The 15741-nt window shown below is 39.1% G+C and overlaps 1 protein-coding gene across 2 annotated transcripts in view; it reads left to right on the top strand.

The window, feature by feature from the left end:
* TFDP2 (transcription factor Dp-2 (E2F dimerization partner 2)) overlaps positions 1-9846 on the top strand; it is a 46857-nt gene extending 37011 nt beyond the window's left edge. For both annotated transcript variants that reach the window (XM_009325091.1, XM_009325089.1), the window contains exons 10-12: positions 1080-1246; positions 7805-7910; positions 8823-9846. In XM_009325091.1, coding sequence (XP_009323366.1) covers positions 1080-1246; positions 7805-7910; positions 8823-9006 — 457 coding nt within the window. In that variant the 3' untranslated portion in view covers positions 9007-9846. The remainder of the gene's footprint in view (positions 1-1079; positions 1247-7804; positions 7911-8822) is intronic.
* Positions 9847-15741: the final 5895 nt, after the last annotated feature.

Raw genomic sequence — 15741 nt, 5'->3', positions numbered from 1 at the left:
GTATAGTGACACATCTTATTTTCCCTTTTAATGTGGTTACGCTTAAATAAATATAGCTGCATAAACAATAGGTTTTACACTTAATATCGTATGAGTCACAAAAGAAATTATGCCTGTAACTGACAGGTACACCTAGTACAAAGCATGTAGATTTCTAGATGAAAATTTTGTGTATAGGCACAAAAGACCTAACTTTTCCAAACTTACTGGATCAGGTATAAGAAAATGAGTATTAAAAAAACCTGTCAAGAAAATCCACATGTGACACAAGCTTGGAGAGCTAATGGAAGACCCACCAGTGAGTTATCTTTTAAAGATCCTATCTCACAGATGGGTTGCTTTTCCAGGGATAAAGGTTTCATCAGCAGAAAATGAGGTACTGGGAACTAGCCTTATATTGTAATCCCTGGACCAGTGCTGTCCAGGCTTTTAATAGCCTGTGGTCGTAGCATAAGGCCAGTCTAGATGCCCCTGCTTTTCTTAAAGCTATGTTAAGTTTATATTGCTGTTTCCACTTTTATATGCAGTGAAAAATATTTTGAGAGTCCTGCAGCAGAAATGGTAGGTTGTGAACATACAGGACTCTGAACAGACTGCTTTGCTAGCTGCATCCAAATGCATCCAAAAAAGCAAAGTTATACCAAGGTAAATAGGTCAGTTCACAGGAGGAGTGTTGCACATTAGAACAGAAAGTGAAATGTAAAAGAAGCAAAACCAAAACAGTTATTTTGGTGACAGGGCTGCAGGTGACCTTTAAAAGTATTGGATTTAGTACAAGTGAAGGTTCACGTTTAGTAAGGCCTCCCTTTGAATCTGCTTAATGAGGTAGAAAATTTTAGGCTTTCTTCCTGCAGTGGTGAAGTTACTTTAATTGAGAAGGTGCCATTTTAAACCCTGTAGGCATGCCAGTCACAGAAGCAGAAGAGAAAAAGCATTTGCTGCTTTTTTTTTTTTCCTTAAACAGATAATGGAGAATCTAGACACTTACCTCAGTGCATACCAAAAAAAAGGAAAAATAGGCAAAAAAAGCATAGCTGTGCTCTTTTCAAAACGATCTCACTTTGACTTTTTACATGCAGATTTGAATACCTCTTCAATTTCGATAACACTTTTGAGATTCATGATGACAGTGAGGTGCTGAAGAGAATGGGAATGTCCTTTGGGCTTGAGGCAGGCAAATGCTCAGCTGAGGACCTAAGAACTGCAAAATCACTGGTGCCAAAAGCTTTAGAAGGCTACATCACGGGTAAGTTAGATGAGACTTTTAAATATTGTTCCTGATCAAATTCATAACATTAGTTAACTGAAGCAAATTTAATTATATTAACCTACATAGGTATGTAACATTTGAAGTTATATGGGAGCTAGTAGGGTTGGTACATAAATGACTTGTTTTACAGTTAATTTTGGAAGGTTTATCATAGTTGTCGTGTAGACTTAATTCACACTGATTTATAATGGCAAACTTCTTAAGTGAGCTGCATTATGAAGAAAACATTTCTTAAATAACTAAATTGACACCAAGAACAGATTTTCATGGGTTAGTATTAATTTTGAATAACTGTGGATGGGTGGAGGAGCAAACTGGAAGAAGGCAGCTCTTCCCAAGTTGAGGAGGAAAAGGGAAGAAAAAGAGCATCTTTTCTGGTTGAGTTGGTTGAGTGTAATCCATGTGTGACCCAGCTGCATTCACACTTTACTTTGCCTGAGGTAGGTGAGCTCTGCTAAGAATTCTCCGTATCTCTGTCCATGTAGACACGCTCAGTGTACTCTCAGTACATGGATGGTAGGCTCTCTTGTGTCCAGCCATTTCCATGCTTACTTAACATGTAAAACAGTGGTACTTAGATAAAACACATGGCCAGTAGGTGCCATCTGAGAACTGAGCTTCTCTAAATAAAGCAAGAGGCTCCAAAGAGTTCCAGGACAGGTGTCCCATGCAGAGGCTTTTACCTCCCCCTAGTCATACTGTTTGAACAGGTCACACTTAGGTAGACTCAAACCTAGACCTCCTTCAGTGTTGCATCACTAGACTAGAGCTGCTAAAATTTGTAATCACTTCCTTTAGTTACTGTCAGACTGCATTCTTCTTGCTCTACCCAAAACTTAAACTTAGCCCAACATTTTCTCAAGTTTCTGGAGGGACTTCATCTGTAAAGGAAGTGTTACCCAATGAATTACTGTAAACAGACCTTCATTTTTGAGGAAAGGGAAAACAAAGCTATTGCCCTGACTTCTCTACTAACTAGGCTTTGGTCTTGTTTAAATTACAGTAGTATAAAACTGTGTCTTTCACACAGGGAGGTTCGAAACTTCAAACATTTGACTTGTTTTTTTTTTAAAGCTTCCAGAAAGTTGATTCCCTTCTGTTGGCAACATTTAATCTTCATATCAGGATCTTTTAAAGGCAGGTTTTACATTAAAAATGCTGTTTTGTTTTGCTAAGAAGAATATAGTTAAGTAGTCAGGACACTGAACTTGTAGTTTTGTATTCTTGATTTTACTGTGTGAGAGAATTAAGAATGAAACAGTTTCTTTAAATTTGTGATGTCAAAACACTGCTGGATATAAATTAGAATTCAGTTACATTCACTAAAATTAGTACATTTTAAATGGCTTAACATTTCAAACTACATCAGATGTGCTTATGTTTGTGTTTTCCTGGTCCCCTTGTCCTGTGGGTTTTAAAACTCACATTTCATATTTTAATTTCGGTCAATTTTGAAATTACACACCAAGTCTTTATAAGGCTGCACTGGTGCCAAAGAGAGAAGTTGAAAGACATCTTGATTTGTTCCTTGCAGGTTCATTCAACTAAAGTTTTTTTACCACATCATTTACCACCAATGTAAGAAAGGGGAAAGGAGCAGAACCCACACCTTTTAATAGTGTTGCAGTCTTCAAGTTACTTAATTGCTCCCATGTATCGAGAAGCAAACTAAAATTTCTATTTCATTTTAAACCTGCATTAATTTATCTTCAGAGATAAATAGGGTTTCTTTACATTTGCAAGAAAACCTGTGTCATTACACTGTTTACTGAGTAAAACCAGCTTTTAAAGATTAAGCGATAGAACTACATGTCTAAATTAGTGATTAGTAGTTCATTTTAGTTTCTTTTGAAAAAAACTCAGTCACACCAATGTACTGCTGGTGGGTTTTTTTACTGGAAGCATTAAAGGCAAAACAACCGTGATGTTCCTGTGCAAGTGAGAAACAAGTAGTACTCTGTTTCAAAGAAACTAAACAGAAAAAAACAGATTCTAAGATTGCTTAGAATCCAAGCAAATCTAAGATTTGCACAACAAAAGAATGTTGTGATGAGGGTTATTTTCCTAGTAGCAGACCAGCAGGCAGAAACCTATCTAGAATTTTAATCATAAGAAATGTATTGATTTTATTTTTTACTCAAAATGAGTTGAGGCAAGTAATGTACTCTTCAGACATGAGTTACATTCAGCTGTTTCAGCCTCTGAAAAAATTAGTCCAGAAGTGTTGTTATTAGAGTATGTACGTTTATTTTAAAGGTTTTTTTCTGTCTGTTGCTTGCTACTTAATTACACAACACAAATCTACAGTTTAGACTGTGAATTGCATAGTAGAGGTTTCTAGTGGCAGTAACTGACAAATAAGGGAAACATTTAAATGTTTTGCACAATACTTGAAAAACTATCATTCACCTGATTACGTACTTTTGGTTAACTGCAACTTCCCATTTTAACCTTGGCAGTCTTTAGACATTGTTTCTTACACTGCAAGAGTAGTGAAATGGAAGGCTGATCACTGTTTTTTAGAATTCATGGTTACTTCCGTAGCTCTCATGATGGCACTTTTAAGTACATTGGCTTCAATCACTACCATACAAGAAAAGCAAATCAAGGTCTCTTATTTATTCACTGAGTAAATTTATTACAATCAAGATTAAAGCTCTCCCACGCTAGCTGACTCCATGAACTCAACTGCTGTAGAAACCAGTCCTGTTCTAAGTAGGTAAGTCATTTCCCGTACAACGTTAGTTTGACCTTAGCCTGGTCATCTTTTTTTCAGATCATTACTGACTTCCAGACACTAACAATAGTTTGTATTGTAATGCTTGCTAATAGGACTGGAGAAACAGTAGGAAGAATCCAAGTCTAAACCAGTTGCTCGATGAAAGAAATTCAAAATTGACAAAAAAACTTGGACCATCTCAGCTTTTAAAAAAAAAAAAGTAACTTCTAGTTGCATTAAACATGCCAAATAATTTTCTTGGAACTGCTGAACTGATGTTGTGTACATCAAACCTTATTAGTGTATTTTCTTTGCAGGAGGATCATGTGTTTTAGCCATTCTTCAAGTGCCCTAATTTGATAAAAGTAGCGTCTTCTAGGTTTCCTATGGGTTTCATGACGTTTTAGAAAAAAAGTGTTGGGGTTTTTTAATACGTATTTTAAGTACTACTTTGGTATGATATTCAGGTGTCTGACTGCCATTGAAATTAGCAGAAGCTAAGGCATATTAACACCATAAAGAAAAATATTATGTATATCTTAAATGATGTTTGTAACACATTTTTCTGTTGCTCAATTGTCATAATTGATGCAGACTTCTAAAACTGACATGCTTTGACCTTACTTTTTCTTGTTTCCCAAAAGGGAGCAAGAGTAGAGGATACAGCAGCTTAACCATAACTTACAGTAAAAGTTAACATTAAAGTGTTGCTTTAGCTAAGCCGGTAATCCAGAAAAAGTGATGGACGTACAACAGACTGCACTACAACCACAATGCTTGCCAGCTTCTTCCTATGGAAGGAGCAATGTTATTTCTAACACGACACTTGCACCAGCTTAAGATGGCATTCCAGCGTCACTATCCTAATTACACATTGCTGCCCATTTCTTCATTGCAACACGGTTACTTTCGTCTGCCCTCTTCATGAGCTGGTTCAGGGTACTAAACTGCAGGCTTTTTATCTGGCAGAGGAGTTCCTGACAATTTAGCATGTAGAACTATCTAGCTAAGGGCTCAAACCAGAACAGTTCAAGTGTAAAGGAGGGGGTGAGATTCCTGGATGAACAGAAATACACCGATAGAGACAAGCATAAACTCTTGTAGAACCATATCCAAAGTAACATCCTGTGCCTACTAAGCCTTGCATATACTACAGGCATATTAAGCATATACTAAGCCTTGCATATACTACTAATGCAAAACCAACTCCTGCCTTTGTCAGTCGAGTCCTCACTCCTAGAAAGGAGACTACAGATATAAAAAGCAGGAAATAAACATTCTGAGGCACTAATAGTTGTGGTAACACCATCCCACTTGGGTGTGCCCCACTAAGGCACTGGGCAGAGAACGTGGCGCAGTTTAGGATCTCTAGATTACACTTCCCTGCATGAAGAAGTGCTCTGCGATCTACCTGCGTAACAAGCCTTGACTGGAAAATGGGCTGGAGTTGGAACTGAAGAGATAAAGAGAACCCATTGAATGAATGACCTTGTTCAGCCATCAACAATAATCCTATGCAGCACTTTTACTTTTGCATTAACTACTAACGGCTATTGAGGGTATTTCTTTAGAGCCTTCTCATGTAAAGTACAAATTTCTACCAAGTATGTCTCCTGCAAGATATGCCTAGTTCATAATAAGGATGCCACTCTTAGATTGGACTGTACCACCTTGGGAAGTTTTTTCCAAGCTGCTTTCCCTGGCTCGTAAGTGTAGCTATTAGTAATCTATCTACTCTGCTAGAAGTAGTAAGACTTCTCATGGTAGGCAGACTTCTATTTTGACAGTCCTTTCCAGACAGGAAATGGCTTCTTAAACTCCCCATGTTCCACAAAATTCCGCTTTTCCCTGGCTCCTCAGAGCCCACGGGAAAACAGAATTTAGAAATATAAGGCAATGAAAGTACAAGGCAGGGATATGCATCTATGAACCTTCATTCTGCCTTACGTGTAAAATCCATACTTTCCTTCACCTTGTTCTTCAAAAAGAAAAGCTAACTAGCTATTATCCCAAAATGTTAATAAAACGCAACGTTACTAGCAGTGACTTGTTATTCTTCTGGAATATTAAGCATGTACACACAGGTACACCCCTTCAAAAGACCAGGAAACAACACTTTATTAATCTAAATGCAGTGCAGTCATTCCAAATGGTTTGGCCGCCTCCTGCAAAGACGGGAAGAGACTGTCAGAACATGTTCTCTGTAAAAAATGAACCTGCATTTAGGGCAATCTTAATGAAAGCCGTCCAGCTATGTCCATATTCAACTGTTGTCATCTGTTCCGTCCTCACAGATCACCCTAAAGCTGCCACTTACTAATGTTTGCAGTCACATTCCAGAGACTCTGCTGGCAGGAACATCAACCTTGCTAGCCTTACCTTGTAACATGTCATTTAAATACCTCGCTGATAACAAGTCTCCACAGCACAAAACAAGGTAGCCTGTGAATCCCAGTGGATGGTGAGCCAATTTACATGGCTGTGACAACCTGCTTAAAACAGTCCCTGTGCTAGGCAGGACACTGTTACATCTCAAGGAGCCAAAGCTTAACAAGAACACTGATGGACAAATGAGAAAGCGTATGTAACAAACACATTTAGTTACTCATCTGCTATTATAGAACAGTTCTAGATAAAATATGAATAGTACAATCCCATTTTACTGCCATTGTGCTGTACAGAACAGAGGTTTGGTTAGGCATAGAAAATAAGGACTGTAACTCCTGATTTAATGCATCCAGCTGGAACCACATGCAAACATCATGAAAAAGAACTACACAGTCCTGATTGATACCTTTATTTTTATTTTAACTTTGTGTTGCGATGGAATTTGGATAGGTCAATAGAAACACCTTATCTAAGAAACAAATTAAAAACAACAACAACAACAAAATCCCATAAGTGTAATTGGGTCACTGGACTTGTTTTGCTGATTCTCTTGGCAGAAATGTCCGTAACTGGAAACAACTGACAGGCGTTATTTGTTAGGGAATTTGAAAACAAGTACTATGAGGGTTGTAAGTAACCCATTCGCATCCCTCAGAGGGCTTTTAACAAATTACCTTAAGGAATTCAGCATTATTGCAAGACCATTTTAATCCTAAAATTTCCTATCCCTAGGGAGGTGACTTACTTACACATCACACGTGCCGTGTACAACAAGCTCTCTCTTTCATACTCTTGGCACAAGACCTTTGACACGGTCTGTTCATGTCCACAGCTGATAGCCGTCTCTATTCAGCGTCAGAATGGGTTAGGAGGCTGTGTTTCAGCCAGCCATGAGACCACCAAGATGAAACTGCCTTTGGCCATCAGAACACACACGACTGAAACGCATTCTGCCTTGGTGGCTTCACTGCAGTATCTCCAGTCCTGACAAGTACAGTTTCATTTATACATTCACCAAGCGCAACAGCAAAGGCACTTAGCGCTGTTGGGGCATTTGATAGGATCAATCTGTAGGAAAAAGTTTCCACGAAGGACTCCAGAACTCTATTTCAGGTACCTGTGACTGCATACGGCTACTAGCCGGGGTCATCTGCAGTGTGAATTGTCTTCAGACAGAGGGAAAAGCTTCATAGAAATAACCACAGTTCTGGGCGTGAGGGAGTGCAAGGCTTGAGTGCATCCACAGTCACTGGGGTGTAATTTCTTCTCGATTAAACAGGACACATCTACAGTATAAAATCAACTTGAGCTACTGGTACCTTCTCTTCTAAACTAAGGAATCCTAACTGCAAAGAGAATGCAAAGTTTAAGATTGTAAAAGGAAGAAAAAAATTAAGTATCATAAATACAATTATGCTTTCTTCTAGATATGTCTGCAGGATTTTCATGGATAAACCAAGGGTTACTTTCAAGTTCCACACAAGCAGTTTCACATTTAGAGGTAGCAGGAGGCACTTCCGATGCTAAATCAAGGTAAATAAAATAATTTTTTATTCAAGGATAGCGATATATGCTTGTGGTACTTTCAGTAACCTCACTATTTCGTACCATTCACATGCAGGAAATGAGATGTTTTCTATTATGGTTGATTTTTGATTGTGAAAAAAAGTCTCTTATTCTGTCTTCCTTGATAATTCTATTTGAAAGGTCAAATCAACATGCTTTGAATTTTGAACATACTAGTTATTTTGTATCTATGTTTCAAAAGACTAGAATCACTTCCAAGCCCTTATTACAAGGACAGAGTTTTCCCGATTAACCTTAAATTCCTGCCTGGGCAGGGACTATAAATAGGTAATTACATGTGGAAAAAAGCCCGATAATACTTCTGAAGAATACAAAACACTGTTTGGTGTCTAAATGCTCTACTGCTTAAGCTCTCATGAAAGAAGTTTAGTCCACACAGTCTAATCATAATTTTAAATTAAAAACCAATCAACCAACCAAAAAACAACCACCAAAAACCCAATCCAAAAAACACCTCAACAACCATACTTTGCTTGGAGGTTACCTGTACGTTAAAAAATGGAAGGAGGGATTATTCCGGACCAGGTTCTTCCTCATGGCATTTAATAGCTTAATTTCATATTGCAAACATTTCTGTGTAGTGACAAAACTGTGATGGATTTATTCTTCTTTAAGCTTTCTTCGGCTTGAGCAATTCTACTAGTTGGTTATGAAAAAAAGGCCACCCAATAATCTTTTTTATGTGACTTTCCAATATTTTAGCAGTTTTCATAACTATTAGCTGTGTTAAATGTAAAGCTTTTGGATTTTTCCTTGTTAGTAGTATTTCTTTAACTAAAGGAGAAGCTGAGGCCAAAAAGAAAGCTTAAAACTTCATGAGAAGTCCTCTAAACTTCGACATTTCTGTTGTTTTGATAGTGAGAATCCAGGGTTGTGTTTGGATGCTGAAGTGGCCTTAGCAACGGGGCAGTTTCTTGCCCCTAGCAGTCAACAGTCCAGCAGTGCAACATCACGCTACTCTGAATCACGGGGAGAAACTCCATGCTCCTTCAACGATGAAGATGAAGAGGATGAAGAGGAGGATTCTTCCTCCCCAGAATAAGGACAGTAGAAAACGGAATATACAAAATGCTGCTCATAAATATTCTTAATGGGAGCTCCTGTTTGGATTTTACTTAAGTTTCTTGCCTTGGTTTGCACTGTGTTCAGTGAAGCAAAATGGAAGCTTCAAGACAAATTCATCCACAGCTGAAATTGAAAACTTTTTGTAACTGAACACAGAGTGACGTGCAAACAGAGCGAAGTGGTTTTTATCAACTATAACCAAGGAAAAGAACAAAGCCCCTGGAGATTTGGCAAAGTAAACATCAAGTTCACATTTTCCATTTTGGGACATTCTGTCTCAAGTCTCTGTCTTCCCATTATCTTTACCAGATGGAGAAGAAAACAGAGTCAGTCAACAAATGCCAGTTCTTGCATTGTCTTTTGGCTGTGCTACCTTTAGAAAAAGGGGGAGAGAGAGCACGCGTGAATGTGCTAAAATAGCTATTTAAAACTATCTTATATGAAAATTGTTCTAGGGAAAAGGGGCTGTTAGAATGTTTGCTTTTTTCTGTTCAACTTGCTGTATAGAAGATTCTTAAAGTAATATAAATTGCAAGTGATTAAATGAATCTTGAAATAGTTTAAATCCATTTTAGATACTCTAAAAGTAACGATAGTATGTCTCTTTTGAAAGGTTCATATGTTCATTTATACTGCAGACCTAATTTATTATAAATAAGTGATTATTCTTAGCCATTATGAAACAGGATAAAAACAGCAGTATTCTCTGCACCAGCTTTTTCCAAGGAAAGAAAGTTTAAAAATTGTATTTCTAGATTATAGTGTATCCAGTATAGCTTCTCCTTTACTCTTCTGACTTTATAATCCCTGTGATTTTATAGCATGTGTTGGGTTTTTTTTAAAAAAGGCCTCTATGTTAAGGATCTCAGGCAGCATGCTTTCAAGGCAGTATTGTCAAATTCAGGTGGGCAGGTCACATAACTTTTAAAGTCATAGGTTGAGGTTCTTAGGAAAAAAAAAGAAATTTCAACAATACATCATTTCATGTTGTGCATTCTAGTCAGCTTGGATTATGATAGACTAACTTTCTTAAAATGAACTTCTGTTGCACTCACCTTGATGCGCCTTTGAAAAATAGTAGTATCGCACCACTTAAAATAATTTGTGGCTAAAATTACGCAACATGAATCCCATTTGAACTGTTAAATTAGACTTGCAACAGGAGGCTCCGTGTTCTACAGTTGACATCACATCCGATCATAAAGACCTTTTTTTAAAAAAAAAACAAACTTGAACAACAGAGCAAAATACACTGTAGATGTACTCTTCTCGTGGTGTTCTAACATCCAGTATTTCAACTAGTCTCGAAGTCAACTACTTTTAATTAGGTAAATCCAGTTTAAAATAGTGTTACTTCTTTTTAGTTTTTATACTGTATGTAAATAGTTGACCCGTTTCTAAGGAGCAGTGTATTAGCTGTCAGAGCTCAACGACACTGGCTCTTGTTATTTAGTTACGAGATCAGGCAGCTTGTAATACTGATATTTGCTTGAGCAATGGCAGCAAACTTATCCCTTGACTGCTGTGACCATTACTCTAGCACAGCGTGGGGGACGTCCACATGATCTTTTACAGACAAACCTGCACTCAAGCCATTGAGATCCAAAACCACAAAGCCTGAGCTAGTGAGATAAACTGAGGCTCCAGCTAAAAAGCTGCCTGGCTGTTGTACAGGAGTTAGCACACGACCAGCTACATACAGGACAGGTAAAACTGCGAGGAGCGTACAAGCACACCTGCATGTTTGCATTAAAAACTAAAGCATCCAGATTGAACTATCTGTGAAAAGTTTCTAACTCATTCCTGCGTTTGAGGTACAGTTAGGGCGGCACCATTATTGATAGGTATAGCTCTTGACTGAGCAAGTAGAGCTATCTAGCTTACACAAATGAGTTGCAAATGCACAAATTAAAATAATTCTTATATGGCTACCATGTTACTCACCCTCTGGGCAAGACTGTTAAGCCTGTCCTGTGCTCATGGCTCACAGGCAACGGCAGACTGAGGGACCAGACCACCTCACTTCAACCAAATCTGTAACACTACCTCTATATGAAGAAAAGCTTTAGAAATACAAAGTAATATTCTCGCTGAGAGAGTCAATGCACTTGATCGAAGTAGCTCACTTTTGAAATAAGAGGAGGAGAAGGTAACAGATACTCCAGGCATATTACTGTGGAATTGTCAGCTTCATGAATGACATTTCATTTAAACAGATAATTGCTTGTATTCTTAAAAACCCATTGTTTTTTCAAAACCTGTCCTGTCAGCTTTCATTGGAGAGGGCAGATCAAAGATACCTGATATATGCAGGATCCTAAGGAACTCAGGGGGAAACATTTTTTTTTGTTTTTTTTCCCCCCCCCCCCCAATACATTAGGGGCACATTTAACTTTACACTTTCTTCACATTTCCCACTCAAGAGCTGTGTAAAAAGAAAAACCAGCAAAACACTAAACAATTACTGAAGAGGAGCGCTTTGAACTATAATAACCTAGCGAAAAAAGGCTTCCTGCCCAGAAACGGCATGTATTTTATTAGCAGTCGGTGTGCTTTACAATACTTTACAGGAGGAAGCTCTTCGGTGGTATCTTCCTTCCATTGATGTCCATGTCCTTCAAAGCAGCAGGCTGCACAGCTACTTGCTTTCTGGCAAACTTCAAGCTATATCAACTTTAAAACAAAAATAAATAAATAAATCTAGGAGCACATAGCATTTATTTAGGCAGTTGAACCAAGACTTTGAAAGTTATTTTTCCTGAACTAGTTGAATACAAAGGACAAAACAAGTTAGAACATTAAGAAGAGACTTCAAAAGGAAATTCTTTCCTTCAGGATTCTTTGTGCCAAGTTCTCGTTGAGGATGAAGTTCAACTAAAGCACTGTGGTCTTGTGGTTACACTGAAGTCTGGGACCTAGGAGAATTCTGGGCCTTACCCAGCCATAGTCACTCGTGTATGATCTCAGGCAAGCCTTTCAATCATTCTTGTTGATCTTAGTTGGCATATTTGAAAAAAAAGACAAACCACAAAACAAAAACAGGTAAATGCAGGACCTCGCAAACTGCAGCTGTTGCATCTGAACTGAGCTCTGAGCAATTATGAGTAACAGGGGGACTGAGAATATTAAGCAACCACACAGCTCCCACTGAGCTAATGGCAGTAGTTGTGCTCAGTTGCTTCAACACGCAGGCCTTCCCTCCCTCTGAAAGCCAGCAGCAGATACTTTCCGGAATAAAACGGTCATTCGCAAGACTGGTTTTCCCATTTTCTATTCAGTTACCATCATCCTCTCCTGTCTCCTGCAATATCCTTGCCGTTCATTGATATGAAACAAGTAGCGACTGGTACTAGATGGTATCTCTTAGAAGGCAAAGTTCACCTTTAAATTTTCATGCGTGACATGTTTCTGTGTCTTGGAACACTATTTCTTGCTTATACATTCGGAAGGCACTTGGCTGCAAGCAACAGAATGCTGTGTGTAAATGCTTTTATATATATCACAGTAAACAGCTTTATTTCTGGACTTACTTTCTGGTGCTTGAAAAATCTAAGAAGTTTGACTTAGAGAAACTTGTCAGCACCACAAACTAGATGAAAAAATATGAGTGGGAGACAGCTTTTTTCTATTATGTGGAAATGTTTGTGGATTTTGGTTTTTAAAATTGTATTAAAGTGTGCCAGTCTCCTCATTTCAGCACCGGAATTAATGGCAACAATCCACCTAATCTAAGAAAGTGTGTATATTTAAGTAAAGACTAAAGCAAATGATACCATTTTAACTGAAGGTATGATTTTAACTAACTTCGTTACACCTAGTACAAGCCATGCTGTAGATACTTCCATTTTGGTTAACGGGTTTTCTTATGAACATGGCTTGCAAATACACCTAATCCTTTCAAGCTGCTGGAAGTTGCTGAGTACACAGAATACCCACAGAAGGACTTGTGCTGATCAACTAAGGCAGCCTGAAGTAACATCATGTAAAAAGGCCCGATAACCAAATTTTAATCCTTTTTTTTTTCCCCCCCCCCATATGTAAAATGATGCTTGAATTTAGAATTCCACAGTTAAGGTTTTAAATGTCAAGTGCTCTTTCTTCTGACCACATCCACCATTTTAATTCAAGAGCATGGCTGAAACTTAATCACATTTGAACACTGGGCAATACTCATTTTTATAATTAACTGGCTCTTTTCGGCTGAAAATAATCCAGGCAGTTTATTGAGAAGGCTTTGCTTCTAGTGAGTTAAAGACATTTGGGTTTTGGCTTCATTTAAAATGATATAGTATGTAGTAAACAAACCAGAACCAGTTATCTTCTGACTGACCCACCTAATTTCTATCTTTTCATTACAAGAGTCCCTCAGGAACATACGTACTTTAAATAACCAGATACAATGAAGCTGGGAAAAGACTATACGAGCTTTTAAAATTTTCCATTTAAAAAAATTCCAGTAATAGTCATGCTTTGAGGTGACATCCTTCTGCTTACTGCAAGCTTAATTAATCTTAAAGAAAGAAACGCTGCAGTTCAGTTACTCCAAGGCCTGGTATATTTTACGGCTGAAGGCGTCTCAACCGCCAGCGCTGGGAAGCGGTGCCTATTGCGGCATTACTGGTGAACGAGGAGCAGGCGAAGGACCCTTGCTCTGTTCATTGAGTTGCTTTTGGTTTTTAGAATATGTTAGCAGCTCTAAATGCTTAATTGCCTGCTGGCAGGTGTTCACATAACCAAATCCTGGTACCATGAAATTTCCTGAAACTCTCATTCCTTAGCCTTAACCGAGTTCCCAAATCAGATTATTTCTTTCCCATTTAGCTGTCAGAATTTAGTCTGGTGACTGTTGTTAGGAGGCTGTGAGCGACTGTTCTCCCCAGGACCCAGGAATATTGCCCAAAAAAAGCCCCACAACCAGCGTCACTCCCAGTTGCTTATTCCCTCTGCTAAGTATTCCCATCCTTTCAAGTCACCGTAGAGCTGCTCATACAAGTACTTCCTAGCTCGTTCAGTCTAATGCCCCGAGTTGGCATCCGTGGATTCCTAACCCAGTTCGGTGTGGGAATGCTCATAAAAGCAGTCCGACGGTAATAACTGGAGGGGCTGTTCATCGCAGCTGTTTAGAGAGCGCATGTTCATTCTGCATCTCTAATACTCTTACCTTGTCTGGCCTACCCCAAAGATCAGCCAAAACCAAAATGTTTTCTTTCTGCTTGCATCTTTTTTGACAGTACCCAAGAATCCAACATTTAGGATATCCAACATTTAGGATATCCACCTAAGCTGCAGGACACCAAAAATCCTTGCTCAGAATTGGACAGAAGAAACATCTGAGATCTAACCGTTCAAATCCCAGGAGAAAGCCTCCCGCTTGGGAACGATATGGAGCAAATGAATAACTTAATTTTTCCTTTCTCCATGAGAAAAGCAGGCTGACCTGGAGCAGATCAGTATCTGTAGGAGGGCCAGGATAATTCCAAGCAGGTACAGGAACCTCCCGGTAGCCCAGACTTGCATCTCTTCTTAGTATCGTGTATTGGCTGGACTAAGCGGCAACCCTTTAATCTTCTGACTTCTCTAAATGCCAGTCTTAAATACTTAACGCTCTCCAGGCGTAGGTGCTTTAGCTATATGAACGCCATGGGATAGCAGGAAAGAGCCATGTAAAGTGTAAATCCAGTTGTAGATGTAAATCACACTCATCTATGCAGTATATAGGAAACTCATTTTTCCAAGACCAGATGAGTCTTTAACAGCCACTTTTTTTTAGCCTATTCCCGTTACGCAGGCTGAGTGAAACAGAGAAATGAATCCTTAGCACTGTCTGGTTCTTGTACCTTCCACGACGCAGCAGTGGCACACCCGTAAGACCAAGGCAGGCAAAGAAGAAAAGCCACCCACCACCACGTATCCATAGCCCTTCCCACTGAAATTTTTAGGTCACATACCTACAGTTATTCTGAACGGCCACAAAAGTTAAAACGTTGACCAGAAAAGGTTAAGTCCACAAAATCAATCAGTTTCCTGGTTTTTTTGGTGGGTTTGTTAAATCTCTAACGTAACTTTTAACAACTAGACGATTTGGTTGCGCTAGTGCAGGAATTAAGTGGATCTCCCAGAATTTCCCCAGGAAAACACCAGGTGAACCGCAACCCATCACACACGTTTCTGGCACGTTCCCTTGTCTCTAAAGCCAGGCCATACATATGAAAAATACCTCAGAGAAGTGCATGCAAATGTCATGACGCTGTCTCTCACAAGCACCTACTGTGAAAAAAAATTAATCCTACTTTGAGCAAGCCTGCAAGAACCAGGGTATGAGTTCATCCTCGTTCCTCGGGTCCGGACTGCAAAGAATGCCCTGGGACCGAGGCACCCACCTTTGCATTTGCGTAACGAGCCAGCAAGCACGGGCACAGTTTTTACAGCAGTACACGTCTGCTGGCAGGTCTGAGATCATCTGGCAATAGATCAATCCCCTGGCAACGGGGCAATGCTGACGCACGCATCAACCGATGTTACGGAGCTGCTGCGACATGCAGTACCTGACAGAAAAGGCAGGCCCAGCCGTCCCCCGACCGTAGCACTTTTTAATATCTACTATATTCTACGTGGAAGTAAGTTGTAGAGACGCTTCCTTTTTTAGGTTTAAAATGCAGAAACCACTGGAAAGTCCATTAACTTTTCAATTAAATAAGACTCCCCCCCACCC

The sequence above is a fragment of the Pygoscelis adeliae genome, unplaced genomic scaffold (genome assembly GCF_000699105.1).
Source record: "Pygoscelis adeliae isolate BGI_AS28 unplaced genomic scaffold, ASM69910v1 Scaffold155, whole genome shotgun sequence".
NCBI lineage: Eukaryota > Metazoa > Chordata > Aves > Sphenisciformes > Spheniscidae > Pygoscelis > Pygoscelis adeliae.
This window is presented reverse-complemented; position numbering and strand designations above follow the sequence as displayed.